Raw genomic sequence first — 16309 nt, forward strand, 5'->3', positions numbered from 1 at the left:
AGGAAAGTTGAATGTGGCAAGCCGGCCCGGAAATATTTCTCAACCATGTGAACAAATCGAGATGCAGATCTTAGGCAGATTGATGGTACAAACAAGCACTACATTGTTGTTTTTATTCGCCATAGCCAAAAACATTTTTATTCTCAAAATCAATCTAGGTTTCATCGAAAATTCAAAATTCTTTGTTGGTTTGGATTAAAATTACAAATTTGGAGCTCCGAAGAACCAAAATAAGAATTCGTCAACCGAATTAACTTTGTGGGTTGATCATGTACAAGGATGATTAACAACTCCAATAATATCGATAAAGAGTTGATTTTCAAAAATTCCTAATTCCATACACAAATTAGAATCAAGAGGAATACAAAAATTCTATGGTACATCCGGTTAAGATAGCAGTGGTGGCAACGACGTAGAAATGACAGGAGATGGACAGATCTGGTCACAAAGAAGGAAGAGATTTCTATGAAGAAAGAAAAGAATAGGGAAAAAAAATAAAAGATATATATATATATACACTAAAAAAAATGTTTTAATATTTTTTTCGGTGCTCACTCTCTTAGGGAGAGTGAAATACACTCACTTCGCCACATAAGCATTTAGGAAGATGATAATTTCAGTTTTAAACAGTTTAGGGAGGTGATAGGACCCCCGTAAAGTTTAAATGTGTAGTTAGAAATTCGATAATAAATTGGGGGGGCATTTGACCATTTTCTCTATAAAACTTCATATCGATTCAAAACAAACAAATCAATTGAAACGGAGGGATCATGTTACTGAACAGTCAAACTTTAATTTGTAGTGAGAATTGGAAATTGATTCGCTGGTTCTGACTGGTCAGGATTGATGGATGGAACATAGATGTAACCCAACAAAGAAACTACAAATTATAAATTCATAACGTCTTCCCCAAAATGTGTATAAATTTACATCAACTTTAGTAGATTCTTTTATGTTTAACAATTTTCCAGGATTCCCTCAATCGTTGCATCTAGCATATAGAAACAACAAGACTATGCTAGGACTAGTGGCGAAATCAGAATCTATAAAAAAGTAAAGTCGCATAGAAGTCAAGTATATTAATATGCAATATATATACATAAAAAAACATTTTAACGTAACTATTAAGAACACACGAGTATATATGACTCCGCCACTAGCTAAGACATTTTATCATAAATTTTGACTATGAATTTGAGTTACTATACTTGTTGTCATTGCAATATTTAGGGCAGATTAAAGTTGATTTGACGTGAAAGGATTCATTATGCGATATATATGACCATTGACTGATCCCTAATTTTACAGCAAAGCGACACCCATGAAACACGCATCCGAAATTTTACGTACTTTTATGATGACTCGTCTAGTCATTCAACTTGTTTTTCTACAAATAATTGGTATAAAATTACACTAATGTAGAATTAGCATACAAAAACTTATTACAAGTAGTAATTAGTTTAAGTTATACACAGTCTTGATTTGTTATGTTATCAATAACAACGTATCCATGTAGTTTCATGGGTGAAGTTTGGAGAGGGTAGAGTGTACATAAAACTTAGTGTTGCCTTGTAAAGATAAAGAAGTTATTTTCTGAAAGACTCTTGGATCAAGAGAATCAAATCAAAGTAATTATGAAAATAAAGAAATACGACAATAAAGATGACACGTCAACTAATAATGAAACATTACAAAAAAAAATTCATATAGATATCTTTTACGAGGAAATACTTTTATTGGGATACATATGTATATGATCAAAAAAACCCACATTCAATCAAGTCATCATTTGTTGAAAGAGAAAAATATGATATAGTTAGAATTTGAGGAGTATTTTTTTTTTTACTTTAATCGTGCATTCGAACGTATAATCTTGAAAGTTAATAAAATAATTTACATATTGAGAAGAAGGGATTCTTATTTTCAGTGCTCAAACGGAAAAGTTAATTTGTTATTTTTTACATATATAAATGACAATAATTAAACCCCTTTATACAAGACAAAAAGGAGGGGCCTCTAGATTAAAAACAGAATGATTAGCAGTTGTATCATTGTTGTCTATCTAAAATATTAAATATTAAGTAATTACAATGAGTATAAAGATAATGTAACATCCTAATTGAAATGGGAGGAACCTAGAGAAAGCTTTTTCATCCAGTAAACTTATTAAATTTGGAAGTATGTCATTTTGCTTGTATCTTGTTCTATCTAAAATATTACAAGTAGTAGAGTATAAAAGAATTTAAATTATGTACATTAATAATTTAAAAAAATACTGTATATACAATCAGATCATATTTAAGCCTTTAAGGTCAATATTCCAGGCAATTAGTATTTGAAGCTTAAGTTACATACATTATATATTGGGAAAAGGGTCTGATATACCCCTCAACTTTGTCATTTAGAGTTGATATACCCCTCGTTATGAAAGTGGGTCATATATACCCCTACTGTTATACAAATGACTCACATATACCTTTTTCCTCTAACGGAAGTGAAAAAATAAATTTTGGTTTAGTTTTTTAATTATTTTAAAAAATAAATCCATATGGGTATATTTAATCCTCCTCAAACATATATTATTATTTTTAACTTTTTTTTTGTTTCAATGACTAATTTAGATTTATTATTTTGATGGTCAAATTTATTTAAGTTTCGGTAATATTCTTGTAAAATTTATTATAGATGACCAAATTTTTTTTCTTCAAATACAAAAACTAAATTACAATATATCCGAAAAAATAGTTTTAAATTATAATATAGCAACAAAAAAATAGTTTTAAATTTTTTTCTTTACACTAAGGAATGAAAGAAAAAAATAAAATGAGAATAAGAAACTCAAATAATGATAATCAAGAAGGCAAAAAAAAAATTATGTCCGAAAAAAATTATAACATACCTTGAAATTTGCTAGAAAAATCATATATACCCCTAAATAATTTTTAAAAAAAAAATCAAAAGTCAAAAATATAAATTTAAAACTATTTTTTTTACTTCCGTTAAATGAAGGGTATATGTGAGGTCATTTTGTAACGGTAGGGGCATATGTGAGCCGTTTGTATAACGGTAAGGGTATATATGAGCCACTTTCATAACGAGAAGCATATCAGCTCCAAATGACAAAGTTGAGGGGTATATCAAACCCTTTTCCCTTATATATTTGATATATTATAAAGTTCGTCAAGAATATTTCCACGTAAGCCTCCTTTATAAAATTAATTTTATCATTTAAAAAACTGTTGTAATATAACGTAAAAGAAGAGCTAGCTAGCTAGAATAAGACAAAAAGATTTCTAGTACTGCAGTAAGCAAATTTAATTTTTATTACATAAACTGGAAGTGACAAGATAAACTGTAAATACACTTTTTTCGTGTGCAATGAAATGTAATATCCGAGATCGCTCAGTTAACTGTATAAATATTTTAACGCGTGCCTGAGTCCCTGACCTAGCGCGGATAGCGTTCCGATAATGGATTCGGTCGAACTCTTTCGCAAGTTTTGATCAAGCTCTTGTATTTATTATTAAAAACTCATCGAATATCATATGTATAAATTATTAATTGTCGTTTGGTAGCTTGATAGAGTTATGCATGTATTAGTTATGATCGAATTTATGTAGTATTTTATACAGAAATTAGTTATGATTGTGTAGTTATTCACCTTCTATTTTGCATAAAATTATACACAGTTTAGTGGATTTTTTAATTGCAAATCAAACACCACATTAATTTTATACATGGTGAATTTTCCTCCAAACCAACTACCAAAATGTGGTATTTTTTATGCAAGATTTAATACGTTCATAATGCATCTCCAAACCAGCTATCAAACAACAGAATTCAATAATTTTGAAAGACTAAAATTTTGAATTTATAAATTTCAAATCCCGACTCTACCGCGGTGTGACTGGCCATGCGAGCAGCAAAAGTGGTATAGGGTTAGATTACAGGTACGTTAGCTGCATGAATATGGGATAAAGGCACTACCTTTTTCATGATTACTATAAATTCTTTGGCCTTTGGGCTCTGAACAATTCAAGTTTCCTCAATTGTTGATAAATTTACTGATACAAGGCATCAGAGATTTTTTCAAACCTTTAATCAAGACAGTAGGCCTAAAATGGAGGGGCAACTTGTTAAAGGAAGCATAACTTTTTTATTTTACAGTTAGTGGTTTTCATATTCCATCAATTCCTTCATAATACTGCTGCTACCTACTTATACGTTACTATTGATTGTGCAAATCCAAAATCTTTGCTTTATGCATCGTGATCTGAGTTCGAGATCAATAAAGTGCAACTTCTCACTTCTCTACTTTATTATATTAATCTCATAGACAAAACCAAGAGGGATGTTAAGGGGGGGAAACCTTTTAAACGATTAAACAAATGTTTCTTTAAAAAAATTACGATAATTAATTAATTAATGTATTTACTGCATTTCAATTTATGTGAAATTGTTTGACTGAACACGAAATTTTAAAAATATGAAAAAACTTTGCAGTAGTTCATTTATCCTTAAAATAAATGAATTTTTAAATAAACGACCATATATTTGTAATTTCTTGCCAGATAAGTGGGATCAAACATCATTAAAATGCTGATAGCATTATTAAACATCTGTCAATGTGTTTTTTTTAAGGTCCGATTAAAAAGAAAAGTGTGAGGAAAGTATATTCTACCTTGAAAGTGGGTAAATATTTGCCGATTTTGGTTAGTACTTGTAGATTTGGTAATATAGCTATAATAGTTCAAAAAGATATTTTTTGGTAGTTTGTAAGGAGATCTCGGTATTGGTTTTAGTAGAATATATATTTTAGTTCAAAATTCGCAAGTGTTTGGAATATTTCGTTTTGGAAAATTATTTTGGGTGATTTTTGAAAACAATCAAGAAAGATTGGTAAAAAACTGTGATATTTTCTTTTAGAAAAAACATATTCCGATGTGTTTTGAATTTGTCAAAAGCAACTAATAGAAAAAGGATCGAATTAATCGAGAAAAGCCATGAAGGCCCTTGGTTTTGTCAAACCACTCTTGGATACACTTACTTTAAACGATGGTAACACCGTACCTAGTAAGGCTCGAACCCAAAACCTACTATTAAAGATGTGATCGATCTTTCTTTCATCATTTATTATGAACAGTAGGAAAATAAACAATGAAGGAAATTAGAAATAAGAATAATGTGACTTGATATGCAGTGTATACTATACTGTTAAGTATTATATTGCACAGCTCACGTATTGCATTGTACAGCTCACATAATTAGTTATAGAATTGGTTAGAGAGTTAGTTAGCTCATGTATTCAATGTGTATAGTTAGTTAGCTCAAAGTGTAATAGTCTAGAAGCTTCCAGCTGATGTGTATATATACTTCACTGATGAAATAGAATCATTCAAGCTTTGCATTCTACAAGTTATCTTCTCTGCTCTTCTTCTTTACTGATTGTAGTCAAGGCTTCCATTGTTTCAATTCTGACAATCAGTAAAGAATAAGAGCAGAGAAGATAACTTGTAGAATGCAAAGCTTGAATGATTCTATTTCATCAGTGAAGTATATATACACATCAGCTGGAAGCTTCTAGACTATTACACTTTGAGCTAACTAACTATACACATTGAATACATGAGCTAACTAACTCTCTAACCAATTCTATAACTAATTATGTGAGCTGTACAATGCAATACGTGAGCTGTGCAATATAATACTTAACACCCCCCTCAAGTTGGAGGTGAAGATAACACTGCCAACTTGTCAAGGATAGAAGAGTGCTTGATTCCTGTTAAGGCTTTGGTCAATATGTCAGCCAACTGGTCTTGTGTAGCAATATGATGCAATGTGATAAGTCCTTGTTGTAAGACATGTCTCACAAAGTGACAGTCTACCTCGATGTGTTTGGTCCTTTCGTGAAAAACAGGATTCTTGGCAATGTGTACGGCAGACTGACTATCACAAAAAACTGAAATAGGCTTTGGATAGGGAACACCCAACTCAGTAAGCAGTCGACTTAGCCAGACCAATTCACCTACTACTTTCCTGAGTGATTGTATTCAGCCTCTGCTGATGATAGAGAGATGGTTTCTTGCTTCTTTGATTTCCAGCTTATTGGACTGCCCCCAAGCAATACTATAAATCCACTCACAGACTTCCTGGAATCTGGACATGAGGCCCAATCTGAATCACAATAGCCTTTCATAGAAAAATCTGCATCTTTGGACAAAAACAAACCCAATGTAGGATCAAACTTCAAGTATCTTAGGAGGTGAAAAGCAGCCTGCAAGTGTGGCTCTCTAGGGTCCTGCATGAACTGGCTTAAGTGTTGAACACTACAAGCAATATCCAACCTTGTGTTTGTAAGGAAGTTAAGTTTTCCAACTAACTTTCTGTAGTAAGTACTATCACTTAGAACTGGACCTTCCTTAGCTCTCAGCTTGGTATTGGGATCAAGAGGGGAAGATAAGGAGCTCAGATGCAAACAATCATACTCCTTTAGTAAGTCAAGCACAAATTTTCTTTGTGAGACAATAATTCCCTGATCTGTGTGAAGTACCTCCATTCCCAAAAAATAGTGAAGTAATCCCAAATCCTTAATTTTGAATTTGTTGTTTAGATAAACTTTCAGGTCTGCTATCTCATCAGCATCAGTACATGTAAGAACTATATCATCAACATACACAGCCACATAAACTGCTGAATTTGCTTTCTTCTTGTAGAAGAGAGAATAGTCATACATAGAGTGAGCATATCCCCTAGAACATAAAGCTTCAGTGAGCTTAGCATACCATTGTCTACTAGCCTGCTTGAGTCCATAAAGGGACTTGTTCAACTTGCATACCAAATTAGGAGACTGGACTGCAAGTCCAGGTGGTACGTCCATGTACACTTCCTCATGTAGATCACCATGAAGGAAGGCATTATTTATGTCCAGCTGATACATAGTCCACCCTTGTTTAACTGCTGTGATTAATAAGGCCCTGACTGTGGTCATTTTCACTACAGGGGAAAAAGTTTCAGTATAATCAATCCCTGCTTGCTGTGTATAACCTTTGACAACAAGCCTGGCCTTGAGCCTTTCTATGCTCCCATCTGCCTTGTGCTTCATCTTGTAGACCCACCGGCAGCCTATAGCTTTCTTCCCAGGGGGGAGGGGAACTAAATCCCAAGTGCAATTTGAGTGCAAGGCATCAAACTCTTGTGTCATGGCTAGCTGCCATACAGGATCGATGACAGCTTCCTCATATGAAGTCGGTTCCCTGTCAATGCAAACATTTCTAACAATATCTTGACTAGCAGGAATTAGAGCACTATGAGCCAAGTGGTGGTGATTAGAGAAAAGGGCTTGGAGGGAAGGGTTGGTGCTTGAGTTTTGAGGAACAGATGGTTTAAGTTGAGGTATAGAGTGAACATAATCATTCAAATGTTTTGGAGGTTTGTGACATCTAGTGGATCTCCTAGGTTCAATTTGTTGGAGAGCATGAGGTTGGTTAACAGATAGGGGTGCAGGAGGTACAGATGGGGAAGGCATGGATGCAGAGGGATTAGGTGACAAGTCACATGTAGCAGTAGGACCATTTGAACTATTTAGAGTATCCTGTGTGCCATCTTTAACAAAAACATCCAAAATATCAATGAAATAAGGTGACTGCAACAATGAAATAGGTGAAACATTTGTATTTTAAGGGGTATTATTAAAAGGAAAAATATTTTCATGAAAAACAACATCTCTGGAGATATGTATCTTACCGGTAGACATATTTAGGACTTTGTACCCTTTTGTCTCATGAGGATATCCAATGAAAATATGAGGAGTAGTTCTTGGTTTAAACTTAGCTCTATGAGGTATGGGTACAGTAGGATAACAAAGACATCCAAAACTTCTCATGTGTGAATAGAGGGGTTTTCTGTGGTATAAAATTTCATAGGGACATTTTTTGTTCAACACAGTGGATGGGAGCCTATTTATTATGTATGTTGCACAGAGAATGCACTCTCCCCAATACTTAACAGGAAGTTTAGATTGAAACAACAGTGCTCTAGCAGTCTCAAGAAGGTGTTTGTGTTTTCTCTCCACCACACCATTTTGTTGTGGTGTGTAGGGACAAGTTTTCTGGTGAAGTATACCTTTGGTTTGAAAAAAAAAAGTTGTATTGATAAATTCCAGACCATTTAAGCTCAAACGGTCACTTATGCAGGAGCTCTTATAAGACTTTCAACAAACGTGAAAACATTTAAATCAAACTACAAATTCTCTCTTATACATATCCCCTCGCCTTACCATATAGCCCTCACATTCAACACTGAGCAAAAATATCACTCTTCACGACACAGATAAATCTAGTCTAGCGTACCAAACGGGCTTTCAAGTGAGGAAAAGGTGGTCCTCAGAACGCGTTATGCGAACACCGAGGCATTTGACAAAGAACATGGGGCAAATGGGTAGCCGAAATCAGAAAGCCAAAGAAGAGAAGAAGGCTTTGGTTAGGATCTTTTGCTACAACAGAAGAAGCTGTTGTGGCTTATGATGAAACAGCTAGGAGATTATATGGACCTTAATTTACCCCACATGAACAAATCACAAAAGTTCAAATGGTTCACTTCAAGCAACAACTTGTTTCATCAATATTCCCTAATAGCACTGGGTTGCTAAACTTAAGTGTTCAGCCTAATGTTCATGTAGTTCACCAAAGAGTTCAAGAACTCAAGAGAACATAGGCAGCAGCATCATCTTCAAGTTCATCAATCAGTGATCCCAACTCCCAAGAATGAAATACAAAACTAAACTAAACAACCCCACTCGACAATTCCACATGTGGAGGAGAAAAGGGAAGTCAAATTCTCGTCATGAAACAAAGTAGTGGTTCATGATCAAGAGAAGCCTCAGATTGATCTGAATGGATTTCTTCAACAGATTGGAATACTGAAAGAGATGATCAACAGCCTGATAGAGGTCATGATTGTAAACTCAGTTGCTTCACAGAGTGGGGAGTTTTACTTAGAGATGACAATTCAGTTGCTAATTTCTTTGCTGATACAACAAGTTACAATTAAGACACACTAGGTGCAATAACAGGTATAGAAGATCGTGAGGCAGCAGCAGAGGCTAGTAGATTGGTTGATGCGTACAATGTTAATGATGAGCTTATGTTTCCCTCTTCACTATGAAACTTCTGAAAATACTGAACCATTTTAATAGGTCTACCGTCTATATGACCAGATTTATTGTAGCTGTTTGTATGCACCATCTTACTAGAATCAAAATCATCACCAACTAGAGGGGAAACCTTTCAAACCACTCCTGGGTAATCAATCCCCTGTTCTTAAGGGGTGGGAGGATATTTGCTGATGTTAGCAGACTTGAACAAGCTAACGGAAACCTTGATCATTGGCATTCTTAACTGACTTTTCCTTGGGAGGTCCCACAAAATTCCAAAAGGAAAATAAAGAAAGGGGGGGGGGGGGGGGGGGGTATCTAGCCTTTAAAGACAACAAATACATAATTTTTACAGTAAGCAATGACATCAAAATGATAATTCATGATGTTACTACAAGCTTAGTCTAAGGTTTACCAGCAATTTGAAGAATATGATTCTGGCAATATGATGAAAAAATCTAAAATCACTTGTAGATAAGGGCATCGCGACCAGGTCCTATACCAATGTAATGGATAGGGACCCCAACAAGCTCCTCTATCCTTTCTACATACTCACGTGCAGCCTTAGGCAAGTCAGTATACTTCCTGATGGAAGAAATATCACTCTTCCACCCAGGCAAAACTTCATACTCCACCTAATATAGATGATAAATAATAGAAGTCAAAATACAGGAAAATACAAAATGGTGTTAAGATACACGCAACAGGAGGGAAGAAGATTCAATATGCATAATGAAGGTCTCTAGTTATGAACAGCCAATAGGAAAAAATTATGATTTATGGGAGAAAACGACAGATTGAAAGAACAAAGAAGCACCAAAAAAATCAGGAAACTTCATTTTTTTCCATCTCCCAATAATAGGGTAAAGGAAATCAAACAAAAGTTAACTCCTCACAAATGAAACTTTAATGAAAAAGATTTATGCTTTTCAGCGACACCAATGCGTTAATACGGCTCAATTTCCCCAAACATTCACATGAAAGTTGGAACTAATAATCTGGGTTTCCAAACACCACAATATCATGCAAAAGGATGTTGAAAAAAGAAAGAAAGAAAGATAAAAGAAACTTACTTTTATTTGCTCAAGAAGACGAAGATCAGAGGGAAAAGAATTTAATGCTGAGCCATCGGGATGCCTGTAAGTAACACCCAATTGAATTTCTGGTAGATCTGACAGCACATCTAGTTTTGTTAGGTTAAGAGAAGCAAATCCATTTATTTGACAGCAGAATCTCAGTGCAACTATGTCTAGCCAACCACAGCGACGCGGACGTCCAGTAGTTGTGCCAAACTCCTGCCCAGCAAAACGAAGAAGGTCACCACCTTTGCCCATGATTTCTGTTGGAAAAGGACCAGAACCAACTCTTGTGGTATATGCCTTAACCTGCAGGAAAAACATCAGTTAAAAATGTTTACTGCTCTACACTAAATGCAAACTGAAAGACCATGCAAGTGAACAGGTTCCAAAGAGCTAGTTGATATGAGGATCATATTCTTTCGCAAAGAGCTGGGTGCATTGCACGTTTAACCGATTGACAATGATATAGGTACTGCAATATGTTTTTGGAAAGATAACACTAGCTTTATTCCCATAATATTAGCTAGACTATCAGATAAAATTGAATATCATGAGAATTCTTCATTCTTCAGTGTAAAAGGGCAAAAGCTCCCTTAAGAAAATAAATCAAGTTTGCTTACCACACCAACAAGATCACCAACAACTCTGGGAGCAATGCCAAGACCTGTGCAGATTCCACCAGCCGATGGACTGGATGAAGTCACAAAAGGGTATGTTCCAAAATCGATATCCAACATTGTTGCCTGACCACCTTCCACCAAAATCTTCTTTTTCTGAGATATAGCATCATTCATGAAGTGCACAGTATCTGCAACAAAGGGTTCCAACCTCTCAGCAAATTTCTTATAGCGTTCCACTTCTTCCCTGAGCATGTCAGGACCATACTTAAAGCCTGGGAATCTTGCGGCGGCATCTGATAATAAAAGATCAAGCTTTTGGGGGAATGTGTCCATATGCCTTAAATCACTTACTCTTAAGCCATTTCTAATAACCTTGCTTGAATAGCATGGCCCAATGCCTCTCTTGGTGGTTCCAATAAAGGATTTAGCTAGCTCAGCTTCTCTAAGCCCATCTATTTCTTGGTGAAAATCAAATAACAAGTGTGCACGATCAGATACCAAGATCCTTCCTTGGCAAGAGACTCCATTAGCTTCAAGACCATCGATTTCTTTAAAAAGTCCCGGTAGATGCACCACAACTCCATTACCAATAACACATAGAGTTTCCTCGTTGAGAATCCCAGAAGGGACAAGGTGCAGGGCAAACTTCTTCCCCTCAGAATTGTAAATAGTGTGCCCAGCATTTGCTCCACCCTGAAAGCAAGAAACGTTATTGAAGAGCAACAAGTTCATCTCTCAGGCAATATAAGTGAAATGGAATGACATGATAGCAAAAAATATTAAGTTTAAAACAAATTGGTTATAAGTAATACATATGAAACATAATACAAAAATATTTGATATAAACATTGATAATTTCATAATATAGAACTTGAAACAGCTCTCCATAGAAACTATGAAACCCAAGGTTTCACTAGGCATCTTTAGGAGGCCTCCTTTATCCTAATTCACCCACTTACAGAAACCAAGTATATCTCACAGAACTTTCAAATAACAAAGCAAATACTGTTCTTGATATGGCCTAAAATTTACTCCATGACGTTAGGTTTGCAGTATCAGTGCTATTTAACTGGTTAAAGCAAGTTATTACTCACATTTATAAGGTTAACAAATCATGCATATCAAATTGTTTATGAACATAAACTCATATAAATATACCTGACAACGAGCAACAATGTCGAAATGCTTAGCCAGTATATCAACGAGCTTTCCCTTTCCTTCATCGCCCCATTGGCAACCCAACACGCCGGATACCTGACTGAGTGACTCAATTCGACTCGTCCCTGACTCATTAACCCCTTGATGGTCGACTACCGAGGCAAGCGGCTTTGTCGAACAAACGATAACTGAAGGAGTCTTCTTCCTCTGCTGGAACTGATTGAACCTACAACTATAGGTCCCATTGCAACCGAGGATCCCATTCCGGTGAGTCGCCGTTGCCGTGGTGATTGGATTGGAATCGAGCCTTAGAGTTGAGATGTTCATGGTAATGGTAGTGCCGCGGCGGCGTGCGGTGGCGCTGTGCACGCTAAAAACGGAGATATGCAAGAGAGAGGAATGAGAAATGAGGAGGAAAATGTTATTTTTTCAGGGTTTAGGTCCAATTCATTACGTGCGGCAAATATTATACGTACTGATATCTATTCTTTTCTCTCTTTGATTCCTTTTTCTATTTTTATTGGACAACTTTATTATCCTTGTTAAAAATAAATTAAGATATTTGTTATTTTAAAAAATTAAAATATAATTGAATACAATAAATATTGACTAATTATTAGTGTAGAAAATCTAAGCGAATAGCAGTAAAACACATACTCATATTTTAATATTGATGGTTTGAATTAACTCTTCTTTTTTTAAAGAGAAATTGATGTTTCAAATGATTAAACATAACAAATAAAGATATGATAGTCAAAAGTCAAACATATTATTTTCAAAAGGCGTGTAAATAAAACAAAATGACAAGTAAATTAATCCCGTGAAAGTACTTTTTAAATGACATTTACAACGAAGTAAAAATTCAAAATTATTTTTTTACTTTTTAAACCCTTATGAAATAAAATTCAAATAAACAAATTACAACGAAGGAGAGTAAATAATTTGTATGAGTATTAATTAAAAAAAAAAAGTATCAGAATCAGTGTTTGGGCCGTTTGTGCTTGATGTGAATGAGTACTTGGATCAAGTTTTTGCGCGAATTTTCCTTTAAATTGACCTGTGTTTAATTTGTATGGGATCAAAGTATTCTTATTCATTCCGACTTAATTCACTCGGCATAAAACTTTTTTTTTTTTTTGGACAAAACTAAAATTTTACTTTGCTCGACTAAGTTTTATAAAAACTAAGTTATGCATCAAAAGTTGCGCAGTAGCAACCTGTACTTATTCAATGAAAAACTAAATTGAAAATGAATTCTAACGTGTTTAAATATGTGTTAGATTCATGTAAGCTGCTTAGAGAGATTAAATTTTCAGTAGTGTCTAGGATTTCTTATTCGAATAATGAACCAGTAAGAGCAAGTATATCCCCTCCCCCCTGTATTGTTTATTGTGGAGTTGATCCACATTTGCTCGTTTTGTGATAATATATATCTCATTTTTATATCAGATGGACGGTGACACCTTGGTATGCTGTTAAAATGAGAGATGTCATTATCAATGGGACTGACTCATTTGCTGATAGAAAATCAAGAGAGATGCGTATAGCAATATCAAGAAAATTGCCTTCTTAAAGGTGGGAAGAGCAATGAATATGAATTTGAAGGCAAAGTTGTTTACAAGATGGGGATATTGTTCTTGTGAATCGACAGGTAGAGCCTTTTGCTTCACTCTGCAGAGATAGTTGTATGCAGTATTTCTAGGGTATCAAATAACAAAAGTGCCGTCTGTTTAACAGATAAATCACAATTAAAATTACTAGATTGATAACAAATGAATTGCATGAAATTGTTAAGCAAATTATCTATTAATCTGCAGAAAAAAGGTCACCGGAACAGAAGATATATAAAAATAAAAACATAGATGAATGGATGTCAAACAGTGAGTGTATGCAGATTGCAGACTATACTTTGCAAGAGACTTGGCTTTTTTATCCAACAATTGAGTCCACTGAACCAATCATCAGCAACTATTTCAGTTAAAAGAACAAGCTCAACCAATTTCAACATCATAGACATCATATGATTGTTCTCACACCAATTGAAATCCATAACTAACACAGCTCTTAGCCCCTGACAGAACATTTAAAAGTAATAAAATCTCACCTTACTAAAAATATAAAAGCAATAAAATCTCACAAAACACACAAACAAATTGTGCAACTCTTTATAAATTGCTGAATATCAAATGGGTGATGTCAAGGTCACCACAAGTACGGCGAAGATGTTCAAAAGAGAGGGGAGATGGGGAATTCGATACCAGCTGACATCTGGTGGACTATATGGACCAAAAAGAAACGGAAGACTTCTAAAGACATAGCCAACCCACTTAGAACCTCAAGTTTAACTAGAATTCTTTTGCTTTGTTTTTGGTGTAAAGTGGAGCTTGTGAATGCTGCTGAGTGCTGACCCTCTATTAGAATTCATATATTCCCTACGGGAATAGAAGGGAATGCTGCTAGACTTGTACAAATATGCCATTACCAACTCATAGTTGCTCTTATGAATAAAATACTTACCTCCTCAAAAAGAAAAAAATCTCACTAACTTTAGTCTTTATGTTCAAGTCATCCAACTCCTTAATAATTCTGTGTGCCAAGGCCTTCTCCTTGCATGGAAACTGATGGATGTGCAAGTTGCAAGACTCACAGTGAAACCAACCACTTGCACGTGCACCTCACTCACACATCCAACAGACCAAGCAACCTTAAGCTCACACAAATATTCTAGCGTAGGACACAAGAATCTCAAAGTTAAAGCATGCTGACCCGAAACATAGGAAGGCAGAATTATTTCTCCGAAACATGCTATCTCAATTCTCAAGTAATATGTGAGTAGAACACTTACGAATAATGGAGGGGAGTTACTACAGAAGGCGAGATCAACCTATAAAGGCAAGATAACTTCTTAGGTAATATTATCGCAAGTCCACAACTAGCAATCAGAACACTTGAAAATAAATGGCATTACTCCAACAGGTAAGATAACTTCTTAGGTGCTTTCCCTTCCCTCCCCACCCCACCCCCAACTCTGTCACTAGAGAATGAACCTTAAACAAGCATGACTCACCCCCGCCCCCTCTATATCTAGAGAATGGAACCTTAAACAAGCATGATTCATCCCTCTCAAAGTAGTTTTCTTGACTAGTTCAGTCTGCAAGTTTTCTTTTTGCTATAAATGCAGCAGGCGAGCAGACACCCGACCAGCTTGGGATTGAGGCATAGTTGACTAATTGAACTCAATCGACCATATTTAACTAGTCAAACACAACCATCATACTTGAATCTTCTCAAATGGCACACAAACTAAGCTGTTAATCACATAACCTGATCCAATTATAACACACTATTAAACACAATTACAAGCAAACAATACACATCCGTGAGTGAAAATAAAAAGAATAATATTGTCAACCATTGTCATTTCACAATTATCATATTGCTGCGTTTACAGCATCCAACGTTTCATTAAAACTGAACAAAACAGTAAGCTCAAACATCAAGTCTACGCTTAAAAGTCATAACATTTATTTCCCAACTTTCTAAAAACACAAACTATAAACAAGGAAAACTATCCCCATTTATCGAAGCCCTAATTTGACAATCCAAAAAAGGGCGGAATTCAAAACCATACCCGAGCAGATCCACATAAAATTATTCCGCATCAGCGGATTCAAGTTCGAGGCGTTTTAGGGCTTCTTGGTGGGCCCAAGTTTCAAGGGTGAGATCGGGCTTGGCATTGAGTCCCACACCAAGGATGACGATGGTGAAGAAGCTGGTGATGTAGCAAGGGAGTTCCCAATCCTCCCATTTTCGGGACTGTCCAGGCGGTGGTGGAACACGGTTGAATAAGTATCCGTTAGGTCGATCCTGGTGGCCCGCAGTGGTGAATGGATTTGGCCCGTGTCCTCCTCTGGTGCGGAGGCCCGAACAAACACGGGCTCGTAGCGCGCCGGCGGCGGTCGCTAAGGGTTTCACGGACGGCATCGTTGGACAGGTGAACGAAAGTGGTGAGAGACTGGGCCACGGCTGCGTATTTGTGTATTTGTGTGATTGGATCACCTGTGCTGTGCCAAACGCTGTCGTTCTACTCCAAGTGTTTCGTTGTGTAATATATGAAGGGGCGAAGCCGGGGCGGGGACGTTTTACTTTGTACGCGACAAAGCTTAAGATCGATTTATTATAGGTGTTTTTAAAGTCAAAATTATTTTAATAGAGTATTTGGGTTAATAAAAAAGTGTTTTAAAGTTAAAATTGTAAGGGAGCCGTTTGATCATGTAATATGAAATCATGATTTGATATCA

At 35.5% G+C, this 16309-nt stretch overlaps 2 protein-coding genes and 1 pseudogene across 2 annotated transcripts; 1 reads left to right on the forward strand and 2 right to left on the reverse strand.

Annotated features, from left to right (window-relative positions):
- The first annotated feature begins 7523 nt into the window (after positions 1-7523).
- LOC125822042 (dehydration-responsive element-binding protein 2F-like) lies at positions 7524-9171 on the forward strand (annotated as a pseudogene).
- Positions 9172-9475: 304 nt separating this feature from the next.
- Positions 9476-12458, reverse strand: LOC125822287 (adenylosuccinate synthetase, chloroplastic). The gene is made up of 4 exons (XM_049501674.1): positions 12009-12458; positions 10851-11543; positions 10225-10536; positions 9476-9786 (listed from the first exon to the last, which is right to left on the reverse strand). Exons 1-4 carry the CDS (start codon positions 12333-12335, stop codon positions 9616-9618), a joined length of 1503 nt encoding a protein of 500 aa, XP_049357631.1. The 5' UTR covers positions 12336-12458; the 3' UTR covers positions 9476-9615.
- Positions 12459-15394: 2936 nt separating this feature from the next.
- Positions 15395-16070, reverse strand: LOC125822277 (uncharacterized). The gene has a single exon (XM_049501665.1). The coding sequence runs from the start codon at positions 15990-15992 to the stop codon at positions 15660-15662; it is 333 nt and encodes a 110-aa protein (XP_049357622.1). The 5' UTR covers positions 15993-16070; the 3' UTR covers positions 15395-15659.
- Positions 16071-16309: the final 239 nt, after the last annotated feature.

Source organism: Solanum verrucosum, unplaced genomic scaffold (genome assembly GCF_900185275.1).
Source record: "Solanum verrucosum unplaced genomic scaffold, falcon-dt-bn FXZP01000103.1, whole genome shotgun sequence".
In the NCBI taxonomy this organism is placed as follows: Eukaryota; Viridiplantae; Streptophyta; class Magnoliopsida; order Solanales; family Solanaceae; genus Solanum; species Solanum verrucosum.

What these genes read in the sequence shown, in the direction of transcription:
- LOC125822287 (XM_049501674.1), bottom strand. Translation starts at nt 12,335, where the DNA reads ATGAACATCTCAACTCTAAGGCTCGATTCCAATCCAATCACCACGGCA. An exon ending in TTGGTGATCTTGTTGGTGTG is followed by an intron (nt 10,537 to 10,850) that starts GTAAGCAAACTT and finishes TTTTTCCTGCAG; the next exon opens with GTTAAGGCATATACCACAAG. An exon ending in GTCTTCTTGAGCAAATAAAA is followed by an intron (nt 9,787 to 10,224) that starts GTAAGTTTCTTT and finishes CATCTATATTAG; the next exon opens with GTGGAGTATGAAGTTTTGCC.
- LOC125822277 (XM_049501665.1), bottom strand. Translation starts at nt 15,992, where the DNA reads ATGCCGTCCGTGAAACCCTTAGCGACCGCCGCCGGCGCGCTACGAGCC.